Source organism: Cotesia glomerata, linkage group LG6 (assembly GCF_020080835.1).
Source record: "Cotesia glomerata isolate CgM1 linkage group LG6, MPM_Cglom_v2.3, whole genome shotgun sequence".
Taxonomy (NCBI): domain Eukaryota; kingdom Metazoa; phylum Arthropoda; class Insecta; order Hymenoptera; family Braconidae; genus Cotesia; species Cotesia glomerata.
This window is the reverse complement of record NC_058163.1, coordinates 8776536-8794543: the sequence shown is the minus strand read 5'-3', so window position 1 is coordinate 8794543 and position 18008 is coordinate 8776536. Positions and strand designations below refer to the sequence as shown.

General features: G+C 26.7%; 2 protein-coding genes and 1 long non-coding RNA gene across 3 annotated transcripts in view; 2 read left to right on the top strand and 1 right to left on the bottom strand.

Annotated features, from left to right (window-relative positions):
• Positions 1-1793: 1793 nt before the first annotated feature.
• LOC123266923 lies at positions 1794-5842 on the top strand. The gene is made up of 5 exons (XR_006509907.1): positions 1794-2499; positions 4259-4422; positions 4499-4597; positions 4699-4860; positions 5724-5842. It is a non-coding gene; the product is annotated as an uncharacterized LOC123266923 (long non-coding RNA).
• A 937-nt stretch (positions 5843-6779) lies between these two features.
• Positions 6780-9174, top strand: LOC123267865. The gene is made up of 5 exons (XM_044732751.1): positions 6780-6788; positions 6854-7000; positions 7443-7793; positions 8564-8747; positions 8833-9174. The coding sequence occupies exons 1-5, from the start codon at positions 6780-6782 to the stop codon at positions 9069-9071; spliced, it is 930 nt and encodes a 309-aa protein (XP_044588686.1). The 3' UTR covers positions 9072-9174.
• Positions 9175-13730: 4556 nt separating this feature from the next.
• The window catches only part of LOC123267864 (discoidin domain-containing receptor 2-like), a 47766-nt gene continuing 43488 nt past the window's right edge, over positions 13731-18008 (bottom strand). The window contains exons 21-24 of the mRNA XM_044732750.1: positions 17872-17984; positions 16689-16982; positions 16432-16573; positions 13731-16358 (exon numbers count right to left, since the gene is read on the bottom strand). Of these exons, the coding sequence (XP_044588685.1) occupies positions 16014-16358; positions 16432-16573; positions 16689-16982; positions 17872-17984 (894 nt within the window). The 3' untranslated portion in view covers positions 13731-16013. The remainder of the gene's footprint in view (positions 16359-16431; positions 16574-16688; positions 16983-17871; positions 17985-18008) is intronic.

Genomic DNA, 18008 nt, shown 5'->3' with positions numbered 1-18008 from the left:
GGGGACTGATTTTTTTTATCAAATTGAGAAAAATCAAGCAAACTATTTTAATGCATTCAACTTTTCAAGTTCTCCATGAATGTTTACATTAATTAGAATAATATTAAGACTTATGGATCCAATTTTATAAATAATATTAAATAAAAATAGTTGCCAGGGGACTGAGTTTTGAAGTGGCCCAGATACATATTTCCAGCATAAACGGTGCTTTGACACTAAATAAAATGGCGATAAAGCGCTAACAGCTCTATGGTTATTAACTTAAGGCTAGTTAGATCCTTATAAACCTTACAAAAGGTAAAATAACACGTTGGATTTTTTTTTTTGGCTTTGAACTTCTGGCAGGGGACTGTTCTTAAAATGCCTGGGACAAACTTTGGTTTAATGAATTTAATGAAACAAATTAATTTTCAGTACTTTTTATTGAAGAAGATTGTTAGTTAACTAATTAAGTTCATAAACATTATGGACCAAATTATATAAGATCAATTTTTATTTGCAAAAAAAAAATTTATTAGCAAAAAAATATATAATAATTACTTTATACTTTTGACGTGATTGCTTCATTATTAAGAAAATAAACTTTTTTCTATTATTATGTGCGTCATTCCCATAATATTATAGGAACCATTCCCATAATATATAGAAGCTATTCCATTATCGTATAGGAACGTTTCCAATAAACTATGGGTATTGTTCCCATAATGAGTATAGGATTGATGCCTATAATGATCATTTTATTATAGGAACCATTCCCATAATTTTTGGAAAGGTTCCTATACATTTCTCTCCGTGTATATTTACAAATATCGATATACAAATACACGATCATCTATTGGGGCTTTTACCTTACCACAATTTTAACAAATTTTCCAAAAAATGTATAAATTTATTTGACTTTTTTTTTTAAATTAAAAAGAAAATTTCGTTAAAAAAAAATGAAAATTAAAATGGTGGACCCCACTTGTAAATAATTATCAAAAGTTTTTTTTGATTGGAAAAGAACAATTTTAGATAATAGAAAATTTGTGAATTATTATCCAAAATTGTTCTTTTTCGAAATCTACAAAAATTTTTTTCAACAAGAAAATTACTGTTTGAAAATTTTTTATTCTGTCAACTCAGAAATAAAATTATTGAAAATTTTCAACAAATTAATTTCTCATTGCAGCATTGTTCCTTTTTTTCGAAAGAAAATTTATTTCTCAGTATACAGTGGGATTTTTGGGTAAATATGGTGTATTTCTGGTATTTTTTATAAATAGTAAAATTCCAGCAAAAAAAATACGGTGTAATACCTGATTTCGAAGTTTAGGAGTATCGTCAGTGTAAGTAGGGTGTAATACCTATGTTTTCGTTGCTAACAGTGGGATTCTAGTGTAGAGACGGTGTAACGCACGCTTTTTTACACTTACGGTGGAATTTCAGTGTAGGGACGGTGTAACGTACGTTTTTTTTTCATTCACGGTGGACTTCCAGTGTAGAGACGGTGTAACACACGCTTTTTTTAATTTTACGGTGAAATTCCAGTGTAAAGACGGTGTAACACACGCTTTTTTACATTTACGGTGGGATTCCAGTGTTGAGACGGTGTAATATCTGTTGTTTACATTCAAAGTGAGAATTCGGTGTAAACACGGTGTAATGCAGTAGATTTTAATCACCGCTGTGCTTACACTGGAATTCTACTGTAACACACCGTGGTACTCTGGTGTAAGTACCGTGTAATTTTTTCACATTTACACCGTGTGATTTTAGTGTATTCGGTGTAAACGGATCTGCTAGGGATTGAAACTTTTTAACCACACAAACATTAAGTGTTTATGGTGTTTATGTGATGTAAACTAAGAGATTTTATGATAATTAAAATTAACAGTGTAGTGAATTAAAAATGTGAATAATATAATCGGTAAGAGACATTTAACAGAGGAGCACATAGAAGTGCGACCGAGAGAGAAACAAATTGCTATCAATGGTCAGTTAAAAGACGCTGTTGTGACAAACGTACCACAAATATGATCTTAAGTTTTAACCCCCACTCACGACTTGGCGCATATGAATTTACCTTAGTATGGTGTTTTTGGCGGTTATACTAGCCACTTGTTGTCTGTAACTACTTGTCATTGAATTGTCGGATTTTTTAGTTAGTTAGTCTGTACGAACACAAGTGATTCAGCATACAGTTTCTTGGGTTTATTTTTTAATTTTTTAAATATAGTAAATAGCAGTGTAAATAATAGTGGTGTAAATGAATGTAAATAAAAAAAAAAATGGCTAACAAAATTAAGCTAAAAAAAGACAATAAAGATACATTTTGTCTAGCGTATAATCATGTGTCCGACACACAGAGTGTGATTGCATTAGATAAAATATTGATAGAAGGTGTTCAGGCAAGAGCTGAAGACATTCAGCCTAAAAATAAAAATTCTTCAGTTACATATCGAGTGCACGATGTCAAGAGTCAAAAACTTGAAGTTGTATCGATAATTGATATTGGAAGTAAGTAATGTTATGACTTTTTAGATGTTAAAGTAAGCATGGAAATATTTCAAGTTTTTTTTAAAGTAGATGAATAAGTAAAAAATAAATTTATAATGCACAATTAATACGTAGAAAATGTAAAGAAATTTTTAGTTAACTTTTTTTTTCATTCTTTTTTTAAGGCCAATTATTTGACTGTGAAGTAAAAAAAAAAAAAAACCCATGTCTGCTAGCTTAAAAAAAAATTATTTTTAACAGCTATGTATGAAAATTCACTGATTTACATCGAACGTTTGAAAAAAAATACGAATATCGATTTTCGGTAGGAGCAAAACTCATGAGCTTACGTCGCCGACAGATAAACTTACGTTTCGCGGCAGACTAGTGAGGCCCAGTGGCTTATATACAAGTATACAAACGTACGCTCTGACGCATTATACACTTGACTATATAGACTCATATCTATGAGTATGTACATACTCGACTGTATCTTGGGCAAGTTGTACTTTTTTTAGATAAGCACAATTAAATCAAACGAATAATTATTAAAAAGTTTCAAGCTTTCATTAGTGAAGTGGTTGTCACTTTCTTAAAAATTAAATCGTCACGACATTTTTTAATTAAATTTCAGCTTTTCCATGTATATTTAAAAGAAGAAAAAGAAATCAATTATTGATTGTCGAATTTTAGCAAAATTACTGTATATTTTTAGAGAAATAAAACTGTTTCGAGGCCCAACACTAAATTTTTATTATTTTTTTTCTTAAAAAAAAGGAAATTTTGGACAAAAAAAACAAATAGCATAAAGTAGGCTGACTGTTCCTTTAATTTTGTCTGACCATAGAAAAAAATTTTTCAAGCTTACTTTAAAAAATGCTACTGAAAAATATTGAGAATATAGAAAACCTCAGAGCCTATGGTATTTATTCCGGGAACAAAGTGAAAAAATTAATTGATGTTTAGTTCATTTTTTATGATACCATTGATTCTAGAATATATAATTTTAATATATATATATATGATTTTAAAATATATATAATGATCGTAGATTCTAGAAATAATACACTAGATGTAACTTTTCAAAATCTATAGTTTTGTTAAAAATGGATAAAATAACAATTTATTTTGTTTTATCTTTAGACTTAGTTCTTGAAAAAAACTTAAAGATGTTTTCTATTTCGTTTTATTTTTTGATGAAATTATTTCGACAGTCTCATTGCTTTATAATTATTTTTTTGCTTTTGACTTAAAAGACGAAAAAAAAGGTTAAATCAGTCCAATTTATGTCAGGTGGTATTCATTTAGAAATTTATTGATTTTTTTGTCTTGTTTGAAAGAAAGATAAAAGTACAAATCAGTAATAGCAGACTTAAAAAAATTAACTTTTTTCACGGCAGCTGATAATTTATGAATTTTAAAATTAAAGTTTTTCTTAGAATTTTCAACTGAAAAATATATTCAAAAATGAAATTAAAAGAAAGATATAAAATTTTAGTAATCTTATTGTTTATAGTCGAGCTTAAAAATAATTGATTTAACAAAACATGACCTAAATATATTAAATTTACGAAGACGAGGAGAATTAATTTTATAAAAAAAAAATATATCTGATGACTGATCGAAAATTTAAAATAATTTTAAAAAAATGTTCGTTAAGAGATAAAAAAAAATTGAATAATTTCTAACTAAATCAAATAATTTCAGATTTACATGATTTGGATTTGTCATGAGATTGACCTTATAAATAATCAATTTTGTAATATTTTTTTATTCCTAGACCGTCCTGATCTGGAGGAAAAATTAAAAAAAGCAAGAGGACAAGGAAAACGCAGAAAAGTTCCGAAACTCAAAAATTTGACACCCCTTGCTCGTCCAAACCTGAAGTAATTGCCAGCACGCCAGTTAATAAAATCGACTAAGTCAATAGCAGCAGCCAACTCTGTAATTATAACCACTATAACATAACTATTAATATATTGTTAAACAATTGTTCTACATGATTTTTATTTATTTGCAGAGAATAAAGAAAAAAGAGAAATTGAGACGGATAGAAGAAGTCGACCAAGCATTTTATGATTTATTGACTCAAGAGACGACAGGCAATCAATTTGTATTGGTAATAAATTGAGTAAACAGCAAATAATGCAATAGTAATAATATGCTCAAACCACTTTTTTAACCATCATCTAATGTATTTTTTCTTTTATAATAATTAAGGAGGATATTGAACCTGATCATGAATTGCTGAATAACAGCAAGGAAAATGAAAAAAGTGACGATGAAGAAAATGAAGTAAGCCAACAGGAGGAAGGCATAGGAACCGAAGAAGAACAATTTTTAACCGACAGCGATCTGTCACAATTTGATAAATCAAATTCGGTAAGAAATTAATTGTTGAATATTTAATTTTATTAATATAGATCGAAATAAATTATTTTTAATATAGAATACTCAGCAGGTATAAAATAAAATAAATTACCGTCATACGTAGATTTTGACAAAAAAGAGCTACCAGGGAGTTAGTGAGTTATAAAAAAAGCAACATACAGATTATTCTAAGCTTCGGCAAATGCATTCTTAAATTTCGATTGATTTACAATTATTTATTAATGACAAAACTGAAATAATATGATAATCATGTATAAGTTAATTTTTGCTTGAAAAAAATAATTTGCTGCTGCAAAATTTTAATTATTCACGATCTTATAAAATAGTATGGTTAGAAAAATTACTTAAACTTTGTTAAATTCAAGAAAATTTTTAAAAATTCTTTGAAGATATTGAAAAAAAGAACTGATTGCAAGCTTTTATATTATTCAATTTCTTAAAATTTCTAAAATTTTTTTCTGATGAATTATGATAAATATTTCGAAGAAACAAAAACACAATGTTGACAGGTTTAGTGAGGTTACAATTAAGCTTCATATAAATATCTACTTACAAAATAATAAATAGATAATGAAGGTAAGGTAAAAGACCCAGTTATTGACACTGAGCTAGTTATTGACACTTGCAATTTTATTTTAATTAAATAATACAAATCGACTCAAATAAATTAATAAATATAATATTTGAGAAAATTGGTGTTTTGAGAAAATTTTATTAATTATTTTTTTAATTAGAAAATAATTGCAAGTGTCAATCAACTAGACCAGTGTCAATAACTGGGTCTTTTACTTTAGTAACTTATTTACAGACATGATTATTAAAAATGAAACTAATTTTTTTTTTTTACCGTGCAGGTCAACACTGAAGACCACAATAATACAAATCTGAACAGTGAGAGATTTCAAAAAATTGACGACAGTAAAATAAAAAAATAACCAAGAGGTGAAGAACAACAATGACAGTACAGTTCAAGTTGGATTCAACGCTCCAAAAATAATTCGGTAAGAAAAAAAATTATTATCTTCCTGTATCATAATTTAATTTTGATCTTTGATTTATTCCTAGAAGCTTGCATAATTCATATTAATTCAATTTAAGATTTACGGACATTATTAATGATTGCTTGAAGCAAGACAAAAAATTATTGACTCAAGAATAATTTTAAAAATTATTGTTTATAAAACTAGAGTTCCAGGAGTTGAGACTTTGTTTTAGAAATTTTCTTTAAGGATCTACTTTCAGGATTTTAATATCACTTATAGCTCTCGAGTTATTAACAAAAAAACTTAGATTTAATGATTAACTTAGGTTTTTTATTCTAAATATATCGAAATTTCAATTAAAAAAAGAAGAAAATAAAAACAACTGTCTTTCCCAAATTTTAATTCTGCGTCAAATGAGCTATTGTTCATATTTGTACCATAACTAAACTGTTTTTTTCATATATTTAGCTCCATAATAATAATGAAATTCTTGTATACTTAGAAATATGGCGTTCACAGTTATACTTGCGTAGCAATGTCTGCAAAAAATTTTTTACCATGCGTTTTATTGATAGACTACCATTATACAACTCCTAAAGGAGTGAAGTTAGAAAAATATTTTGTAAAATTATTTTTCAACAATTTTTCAATTCCCTTGACAAATGATATATCGTAAATCTCAAGTTTTTCATATGTTAATAAATTAAACTTTGTTAAATTCAAGATAATGAAAAAAAATTCTTTTAAAGTATTGAAAAATAAGTGATTACAAGCTTTTATATTATTAAAATTCTTAAAGTTGTAAAAATTTTTTTCTAATGAAATATAATAAGTATTTTTGGAGAAAAACATAATATTAAAAGATTTAGTAAAAGATTTAATTAAGCTTAGTATAAATATTTATTTACAAAATAATAAATATAGGTAATGAAGATAGTAACTTATTTACAGTCAAATGATTTTTAAACATAAAAATAATTTTTTTTTTTCTTATCATGTAGCTCAACACTGAAGAAGAAAATAATATACATATTAACAGTGAGAGTCGTCAACAAATCAACGGCAATAAAATTAACAATAGCCAAGAGGTGAAAAACAACAATGGTAATACAGTTCAACTTGTGCCCAACGCTAAAAAAAAAAATTTGGTGAGATAAAAAAAATTCATAATCTTCCTGTATTATAATCTTATAATCATAATGCTTAATTTCCTTGAAAAATCCTATATTATAAGTCTCAAGTTATTAATATATGTTAATGAATCGTTAAATTTCGAGATTAAACGTAAATATTTAAAAAAAACGATTAAATATATCAACATTTATTGCATCCATAGTGAGAGTTGGCTTGACAAAAATTTACAATCGGAAATTTAAAGTGACTCATTAAATTTAAAAATATACGTCACTCAATTTTGGTATTGTAATGGAGTGAAAGTTTAGTATAAAACATGCATGTAGATATTGAAAATAGAAAAAAAAGTTCGATAATATGGAACTTGAAATTTTCCTAGAACCTATAAGAACATCATATGTATAGTTTTTATATTCTATTAGCAACAAAAATCTTAATAATCATTTATTGTTACAGAAACAAATCAGAATAATTCAATCGTTGCCGATACGAACAAACGAAATTGAATTATTGGAATTAGAACAATCACTATTAAAAGAAGAAAGAAATAAAATAAACAACAGATATTTGCATCAAGCTGAAATAATAAGAGCGCTAAGGAAAAAAGAGCAAGATCTTAAAAATAAAACTGGAATTTCAGAAATCTCGGCGAACATTCAGCAGTATCTCCAAAACATAACAAGTAATGTTAGTGAGCTGATAAAATCGCAGGCAGTGAAGACAACCGAAGACAGATTACCGAATATAAGATCAGTAATTTCCGTTTCTAAGTCAAATGATTCAACTTCTAAAGCAAATAAAATTTCCGTAAGTGTTTAAAAGGACCCGGTGATTTAGCGGCCTAAAATTTGAGCTGTTTTAAAAATTTTATTTCTTTATGAAGGGAATGACTAATGCTTTCAAATTTTTTTACACTTATTCTATTATTTATCAACTACACAAAAATCGGAATGAAGTCCCCCTCTCCAAAAAAAATGGACCTGACTGGTGGAGGTAGATTGATCTCTCCCTCTGATCTGAAATTAAAAAATATGACTGATTGTTCATTAGTTTAAGTATAGTTATCGTCGGTACTAGAATAAAAAAAAAATATTTGACAAAATGGCACGTAGATAAAAGTATTTTTTTTGAAAATGAATTTCAGATATTAACTTTTAACTCCGCGCCATGTTGTCAAATAATTTTTTTCTTTTTTCATTTTAGTACCGACGATAACTAGACTTATACTAATTTAAAATCAGTCATATTTTTTTATTTCAGATCAGAGAAAGAGATCAATTTACCTCCACCAGTTAGGTTCATTTTTTTTTTGAGAGGGGACTTCAGCGTCATTTTTCAAATTAAAAAAAAATTTTTTTTTTTATTTTTATTTTCAGTTTTGTGTAGTTAATAATTAATAGAATAAGTGTAAAAAAAATTGAAAGCATTAGTCATTATCTTCACATAGAAATAAAATTTTTTTAAATATCTTAAATTTTAGGCCGCTAGACCATCGGGTCCCCTTAAGACTGCATAATAATTGACTCAACGACAAAATATCATATAACTTCATTTTCCGAAAAATTAATGTATTTTAGGAAAAAACGATCAGCCGTAATGATATAGAAAAAGCTTCAAAAAAAGAAGTTATGTCACAAAGAGCTAAACTGCTGGTAAGGATGAAGTGGCCTGATAAGGCTATTAGATTGCAGTTAGGCTTTGATAAAAACGCTCCAGGTGTAAAAATCCTAATAAGTGATGAGGAAGTCATAGAAATACGAGATAAAACTTTGAATTTTTTGTCACAAACCTTAACCAAGATTATAATTAAAATTAATAAACACAATATTTATTCTAATTTTTACAGATTTATGTTTGGAATGTGAAAAAATGCGAAACAATGTATTGAAAGAAGGTGACAAGAGATACCCCAAACTGAAACAAATAAAATCGTGGATTAGCGGTACTCTAATCGACGAACGTAATCGAGCGTCAGACGAATTCAAATTAAAGAAAGCAAAAATAAAAAAAAATAACATTAAACGCCTAAATGAAAACAAAGAAAATGGTAATTCCGAAACTGAAATAAAAAAAAAAAAATCATAACTAAAAGCAACCCAGCGAGAGATGTGTAATTAGTCTTTTAGATAGAATAATATATTTTATTACATAGAGTATTTGTTGAATATTTACGTAATATTTTATAACTGTTGAACAAATAGAAAATAAAAATTAATATTTGACTTACCTATTATTTGTTTGCTGATGTTTTTATTTCTTCGACGTACTAGTATAATTTTCCACTTCTATAAGAATTAATGATCAACTTAAAACTTTTAAAACGGATGATTTTTCAAATTCTTAGAAGAAATAAATTATTTTTATTCACTTTTTATGGTTTAAGAAAAAATTTTATAAATTAAATGATAAAAAAATTACTAAAAAGGAAGCAATAAATATAAGTTTAATACAATGGATGTAAAAATTGAAAATTATCGCTTTATAAAATTTAACTCGATTTATAAAATTATGGGAATAACATCTTTCCACTACAAACATGTAAATAAATTAGCATAAATATCAGAACATTAAAAATTTCGTTAATAAACGCATAAAATAATTTTTTTGGCGAACATCCGACTGAAAACACTCGCACTTCAATTTTTTGTAATTTTCAATGCAAACTTGTCAGCGGATGTTTTCTTTTTTTTGAAGTACTAGCACAATTTTCCACTTCTTAAAAAATTGTCAACCAATCTAAATCCTTACAAAACAAAAAATTTTCAAAATATTTGAATGAAATAAATTATTATTTCACTTTATTAATGCTCCAAATAAAATTGTCTTAACATTTATTTAAAAAAAAAAAAGTTATTCTGAAGAAAGTAATACATTTACATTTGATTTAAATTATGTAAAAATTAAAAATTTTATTAGATTTATATAAGTATGGGAATAATATTGCTTCACCAAAAATGAGTAAAAAGAGACGTTCACAACAAATTATAAATCATTGAAGTTAAACATTTTTGATTTCTAGTTGCTTTTTTCCAAATTTTTATGCATTCATTTTTTACTGTAGTACAGTAAAAAAATATTAATATGTCATGCCTATGATTTTTGAATGTTCAAATATTCTTTAAAGGATGATTTTTTTCTTCGAGTTGATACCTTCAATCTCTGTAATTTAATTTTTTAATTTCTATCCAATATTTATAAAAAGCTAGTTTCATTAAAATGCGTCCTCAATCTTACGGATCTGACTTAGTTTTCAAAAATTAAAAACATTCATGTGGCGACATCTCTTTAATTTTCAAGTTAAAATTTTACAGTCGGTAAGAAGCCTATTCCTCTTTTCTGCGGTTTAAGCAAACACATACTATACATTTCCCCGTTAAAATTTATTCTTTACTATTTTTCTTTATTTATTCTTATTAATCATATTAATTGTTTATTAAATAATAGCAAACCTTTCCTAAATCCCCTAAAAATAATTCTTATATTGATAAAGTACATTTAAATCTACATTTTTTCATCTAGCGTTGCTTATCTCACGTTCTGGACTCGGGTCGTTTTTTTCGAAAAAACGACCCCGTCTCCGCGTTCAGAGCGACGGGTCGTTTTTGGCATCGCGTCACTCCACTAGGGATGCAGGTGGTCAATGTACAGAGAATGAAAAGTGGAGAGAACTGATAGCCAAGGATGTAAGAAAAAGTTAAAACATAAACAAGAATTTAGCTTAAAATATTATTTTTATTATATGACCTCATATATAATTCCATATATAATCATGTATGATTATATATAACTATATATAATTATATATGGAACTATATATAATCTTGCTTGGTTGTATATTGCTCCATATATAGTCATATATAATTATATATGACCTCATATACAATTCCATATATAATCATGTATGGTTATATATAATTATATATGGAACTATATAATCTTGCTTGGTTGTATATTGCTCAATATATAGTCATATATAATTATATATGATTATATATAACCTCATATACAATTCGGTATATAATCATGTATGATTATATATAATTGTATATGGAACTATATATAATCCTGCATGGCTGTATATTGCTCCATATATAGTCATATATAATTATATATAATCTTATATACAATTCCATATATAATCATGTATGATTATATATAATTATATATAATTATATATGTGATTCCATATATAATCATATATAGTCATATATTATATATATGGTGACTATTATTAGGTGACGGAATGGTAGTTACGGACAATGTCTCGGATAGCTTAACTGGTAGAGCCTTTGGCGCGTAACCAAATGATCCGGGTTCGAGTCCCGGTCTGGGCTGTCTGAATTATTTTTTCGGTTACCGAAAAATTCCTACTGAGTACGGTCCCTCCTCCCCCCTTTATCCTTTATTTCCCCAGTTCCCAAATTTGTCTTTAATGACAAATTTAGCTATAAATTATGGCTATTATCTATATATATATAAGCGAAATACCACTCACTCATCACGAGATCTCCGAAACTATTCGCCCGATTGACTTGAAATTTAGCATAGTTACTCCATTCGTGATGTAGACGCTCACTAAGAACGGATTTTACGCAATTCCTAGCCAAAATGAATTTTTCGTCTACCATCACATATGCCCTCCCCTCCCCTCCCTCTCATTCTTCTCCTCCCCTCCCGTGCCCTATAATCTTTCCCCTTCCCTATATCTCTCTCTTTTTTTGGGAGCGAAATATCATTTTGACCCTCTAATCTAAGAAACCATCAGTGGCACCCGTAAATTATCGAACTCAACCCCCCTACAACCACCCACGCTAATCAACCTTTGCCATGGTTACCATTGTCATGGTTATCGTTGCCATGGTTACCGTTGCTATGGTTACCGTTGCCGTGGTTACCGTTGCCATGGTTACCGTTACCATGGTTGCCGTTACTATGGTTACCGTTATCATGGTTACCGTTGCTATAATAACTGTCAAAATGATTGATTTTAAATTTTATCGATTGACTGTTGGGACAGTAGGAATTCATAATCATACGTTTTTTAAGAAAGAATAGCTAAATCATTAATAACTGAAATAACTTATATGTATTGGAATAATCATGAAGGATGAACTCGATTATATCATAACACAGATAAATTAAACATAAATATTATCAAGTTGATATTGTTAAATGATTATACTGATTTTAATGATTAAAATTAAAATGGTAAATTGTGTCTGATGCGTCTTCTCTAAAATTTTACAACGATATCGTTAAATTATTATAAAAAACGGTCGATTTAAGATAATTTCTAATAAAATGAGTAATAATAAATATATTTTTAATACCACTTAATTTGTTATGAATTTATTAATAACTAGCTGATACCCGCCCGCTTCGATAGGAATACAATAAATTTTTATGGTGTAACCTAGATGAAAAATATAAACAAAATGGTTAATTTCAAAAGATAATGAATATAAATTTTGAATTAGAGAAAAGTGATTGTTTGTGATGACCGGTGTTAGCGAGTATTAAATATATGAGAAAAGTATTTTATTATTAACATTTTTAAAATTAAAAAATTATTGACATTTTTAAAATTAAATAATACTATGAAGCGGAAAAGAATAGGAGTTACGGATAATTATTACGTGAATCGTTCCAACATTCACGTAACAGAATAATTGAGGAGGAAGAGATTGAGAAAGAAATAGGAAGGACCTTCTTAATAAGAGTTTACAGAATATGCGAGAAAAAATTCAGATAGCTCGGACAGGGATTCGAACCCAGAACCTTCCGGTGACATGTCGGCTACTCTACCATTTGACCTATCCGGTCTAGACTAAATGTTTAGGATAACATTATTATAATGGGAACGCATCTCACTACACAGTACGTCATGGGTGATGCGGAAATCTGTCTAATGACAGATTTACTGACTAACTGACCCATTGATTGATTGATTATTAATAATAAAATACTTTTCTCATATATTTAATACTCGCTAACACCGGTTATCATAAACAATCACTTTTCTCTAATTCAAAATTTATATTAATTATCTTTTTGAAATTAATCATTTTGTTTATATTTTTCATCTAGGTTACAACATAAAATTTTATTGTATGCCCAGCGAAGCGGGTGGGTATCAGCTAGTTATATATATATATATATATATATAGTATTTAAAAAACCTATTAGATTTTTCAAGTGTTTTTGTTTCCTTTTAATTCATTACACTGAAAAAAAAAATGAGCAATGTAATAAGAAATTAATTTGCTGAAAATTTTTAATAATTCTATTTCTTAGTGGAAGAAATCACACTTTTTCTCCCAGTAACTTTCTTGTTGAAAAAAAGTTTTCTATATTTGGAAAAAAACAATTTTGGATGAAAATTCGCAAGTTGTCTGTCGAAAATTATTTTTTCGATTTTTTAAATTAAAACAGTTTTTTTTTATGCATGTACACACAAAATTAAAATAAAATAACTGAAATAATAATTATTAACAACAAAATAACTTTAAAAAAAATTGTTGGAAGATATAATCAACGCAATTCTCTTTTCATCGCTGAATTAAATTTATATTTCTTCTATTTTGACTTTGAATTTTTTTTTTATAATTACTTCATCATTATGATAAAAATTACATGGAACTGTAATTAAACTCAATGAATATAATAATTAATTTAGTTGATTTTTTTTATTATTTCTTATATTTTTTTTTAGTAACGTAGATGTTTCAAGCATGAAGCCATTAATTGAGTGCTACGATAAATATCAATATGTATATATTTTCCTTTAAAACACGATTTTTACAACGTTCTTATCAACTACCTTACAGCCTACTATACGTTTACATGATAATGTTTCAACCATAAAATGTTGAATTATTAAATGGAAAATAGAGTCATCCATAAAGAAGCTATAGAACTGAGAGAAAGATAGAAATTAATTAAAGTTAACTCAAAATTTACAGAAATAAGTTAACTTATTATTAGTCTTGTGTAACAATTGAAGGAAAAATATCTAAAAAGTAAAATCACACTAGTGGAAGGTAGATTTCTTCATTGAGAAAAAAAAAGTATGTGCGGTCATTATTCAACTCGACGAACTAATCACAGCATAAGTAATAAGAAGATACAAGTTACAAAATCAAATCGATTTAAATTAAAAAGAAAAACATATTAGGCTTCCGTCAAAAACATGTTTTTAAGAATTAAAAAAAAAATTAAGTAGCTCTGTTCAGAGAAAAAGAATTTTTTACGTGTTATCTAAATGGGAAAACGAAATCTCAATGAGCCTCTCGTAGAATTAAGAGATCGAACTGTTTTTCTGAGAGGATTTTTTTTAGTACTTAAGAGTTACTTGATAAGAATTAAGTATAGAAAAATTACTTTTTACAGCCACTGTAATATATTAATATTACTTTCTCAAATAGTTTAAAAAGATATAAACACATCTACTAAAGCCATAAAACAACGAAAAAATTAGACTTCTCCGAAATTTACCTAAATAAATTCGAGTTAAATTAACGACACGGTTTATAAAATGATTTTATTAAATTAAAAGTTATTTCAAGCAAAATAACAATATCGTTAAAATTTAATAATTTAATTGCAATATGAATAATTTTTGTAAATAATCATCTTTAACTTTTCGTTGTTTTGTGATATATTTTAGTATAATCTGAATTATAATAATTTATGAAAGGTACTTTTATAGTTGATCCCATCTAATATATACAAATTCATAGTTATGTTATTGATGATAACATTAACGTAAACACTCATGATTTTCTGATCATAGTGACATGAAGAAATCAAATTTTTCCATTCAAAACAGTTTTGAAAATTTAACATTGAGAAATATTTTTGTTTTTATAGTTTACATTATTTACGGCTATTGCGGTCTTTAAAATCACAATACAATAACTTTATTGCAATTTTTCATATAAATTAACACTATAATAACGATATATTTTCATCAGAGCTATTTCTTCACGTTCTTTATATATATTTTATGTATTAGTTTTCAATTAAAAAAAAAATATTTATAAACAAGATATGTAACTCGATCATCTCTATCGATCATTTAATTTCCCGAAGCTTATGTCATAAAATTTCTTAGTTTACTTATTACGAATGTCAGTTTGAAAAAAAATTACATACTAATCTGCGCAACAATTTTACGCATTTGCAAAAATTTACATGGGTCATTCGATCAAAAAAAAGTTGTTCAAATCTAAACTCCAATCATCTTTTGTGACGTTTCTATTTTTTATCAAAGTAATTTTCGTTTCAAAATAAATAAATAAATAATCAAAATACAAGAATTTTATTGAATCTTTGCAAAAGTATGATCGAACATTAAGAAGTTAAATAAAACTAAACATTTTTTTTTTTTTTTTTGCAAAAAATACCTCCATAAAATTAAAAACGGTGAGTTACGCTTAATAACAATTTGTTGGTAGAATGACCCATGGATATTTATATTAGTGTCGTGGAAAAACTAACTACTTTTTTTCAAGTCTGTAAAAGTATGTTAATTTATCATATTTTAGGAGTCCTCCGCAAAAATCAGTCAAATCCAAAAATTCTTTGGGATTGTTCAAGATTTTTTGAAAATTTCAAAATCATAAAAAATTAATTCTCTTTATTTTCTAGTATGTCAACTTTAAGAAAAAAAAATTCTTCGAGATTTAAAAAAATAAAAAAAAAATCTTGAGTGACTCCCAAAAATTTTTCTATCGGACTAATTTTTGAAAACGGCCCTTGAAACATTAAAAAGTATCATATCTTCATATATGATTCGAAAAAAATAGTGAATTTTTTGTCGCCACTTTATGTATTCTCTTTTTAATTCACTATTTTTCAATTATTTGCTTCGTTTAAATGCGTTGAGTGCATGTTTAATAAGTACTTTTTATGACTATTATTATTTTAATCCTTAAAAATAATTGTTATAATTATGGTACAGTTCTAATCATGCATCCTTGTGATCGTTCAATTCATAAATATCGAACATATTTTAAAAAAATATTATTAACAAGTTGGTGCATAGCCAAGATTTTTCCTCTGAAGAAATAGTGATATTTCACGGAAAGTTGGACGACTATTTTCATCTCGTCTCCAGCATTCCAACATCAAATCATAAATATCTTTACTAGATGTTTTCGGTTTTGGTAAATATTCGAATAGCACACGTACTTTTGGATCATTTTCATTTCTACCACTATTACAATTATCATTTTCGGTATGCAATTGTTCAAGATTTTCAACAACTTCTTCGTCTGTTAAATCTTCATACGGCACATGTCGACCAAGATTTAGAATTTCCCAAAGCGTTACCGCAAAGGCCCAAACGTCGCTTTTGGTTGTATATTTCCTCTGTAAATAATTCAAAATAAATTTATTTACTATGTGACAAATATTGTCATCCGTTAATATTAATTTTATTTACCAAGAAAACACATTCCCAGGCCATCCAACGTACTGGTAATAATGCACCATCACTAACTTGGTAATAATCACCAGCATATAATTCATTGTCTGTCCCAAAATCAGAAATTTTAATAAGATACGCCTTACCAACTAAACAATTCCTACGAACAAAGTAACAATTATTATTATTATTATTATTATTATTATTATTATTATTATTATTATTATTCTTACTATTATAATGAACATTCTTATTACAAAATTATTTAAACCAACCTAGTAGCTAAATCACGATGAACAAAATTTAAATTTTCTAAATATCGCATCCCTGATGCGATTTGGGCAGCCATATAAATAAGACAGTTAAAGCTAAGGGTTTTCACACCATGTGGCATTGAATGTGCATCTTCGACAGTAATATGAGTCTTTAAAAATTGACAAAGATCACCGTGTTCTAAATATTCCATTACGACACAATAAGGTTCTTCGCGACAACATACTCCTAAAACTCGAGCTATGTTGACATCTTCTAATGCCGCTAAAATTCTTACATCACGTTGAAAGTCGAGTCTAAAAATAATTAAATGAATAGATTACTATATTTTTAATAAGTTATAAATAAAGATTCTTTTAAATAAACAATCGAAAAATCAACTTATTAATTTTTTAACACATGCAAGACTGTAAATTGATCAATTTACGATATTAAAAATTTTAGTTTGTAAATTCAAGTCAAAAGTTTCGAAAATAGCAATTTTTACAGTTTTTCAAAGAAAATTTTTATATTATTTTTTACGAGTTTATTAAAAATCATAATTTTTTTATTTTTAATCACAAAAAATTTTATAGTATTATATTAAATTTGTTCTAATTTGTAAATTTCTCAGATGCTTATTAATTGTTAAATCTAAAAAAATATTTATTAATTTCAAATGCAAATGCCGTTACTAAAGTCAAAAATTCAATACCTTTTTTTTTAATTTCAATAATTAATTTTCTTTTCTATATTGTCATCATATTCACATTTATCAAAAATTGGGTTTCCCAATTTTTTCTTAAGCACATTTAAATAAATTTTTAAATTTCAAAAATTCTAAGTCAGTATAAAAACAAATTTTTTTATAAAACTGTTATTATTATTATAATAAAACTTAAAAAAAATTTAATAATTAAGATTTTAACCCTAGACTGATAAAAAAATTAACTTGATTCAAGAGAAAAAAAAATTTTAACAAATAAGATCATTTCAATCAATTTCATTGTGTTGAATCAAGTTAAAAAATTTTTAACTCAAAATTTACTCAAAACAAAAAAAAATTCAAGAATTTTTCTGTTTGACTCAATATGATTTAATTCTTCAAAATGATTTTCTTGTTTTAAAATGTTTCTCCTTCAATTGAGTTAATATTATTATCAGTCTACGCCTAATAATTATCACAATGTAAATTTTTCTACTAACTTTTCTTTTTCACTGGCGTCAGGCAGTAAAAATTTTACAGCGACAAGTCTTTTGCCAAGTGTATTAGAATTAGTACCATACTCTGGAATCCCTTCAGCTTCAGCTACATAGACCTATCAAAATAAAAAAAAAAAATA

Bases quoted from the DNA above. Each gene is read 5' to 3' on its own strand.
- LOC123267865 (XM_044732751.1), top strand. The intron at 7,001-7,442 runs GTGAGATAAAAA...TTATTGTTACAG, and splicing joins ACGCTAAAAAAAAAAATTTG to AAACAAATCAGAATAATTCA. The intron at 7,794-8,563 runs GTAAGTGTTTAA...AATGTATTTTAG, and splicing joins CTAAAGCAAATAAAATTTCC to GAAAAAACGATCAGCCGTAA.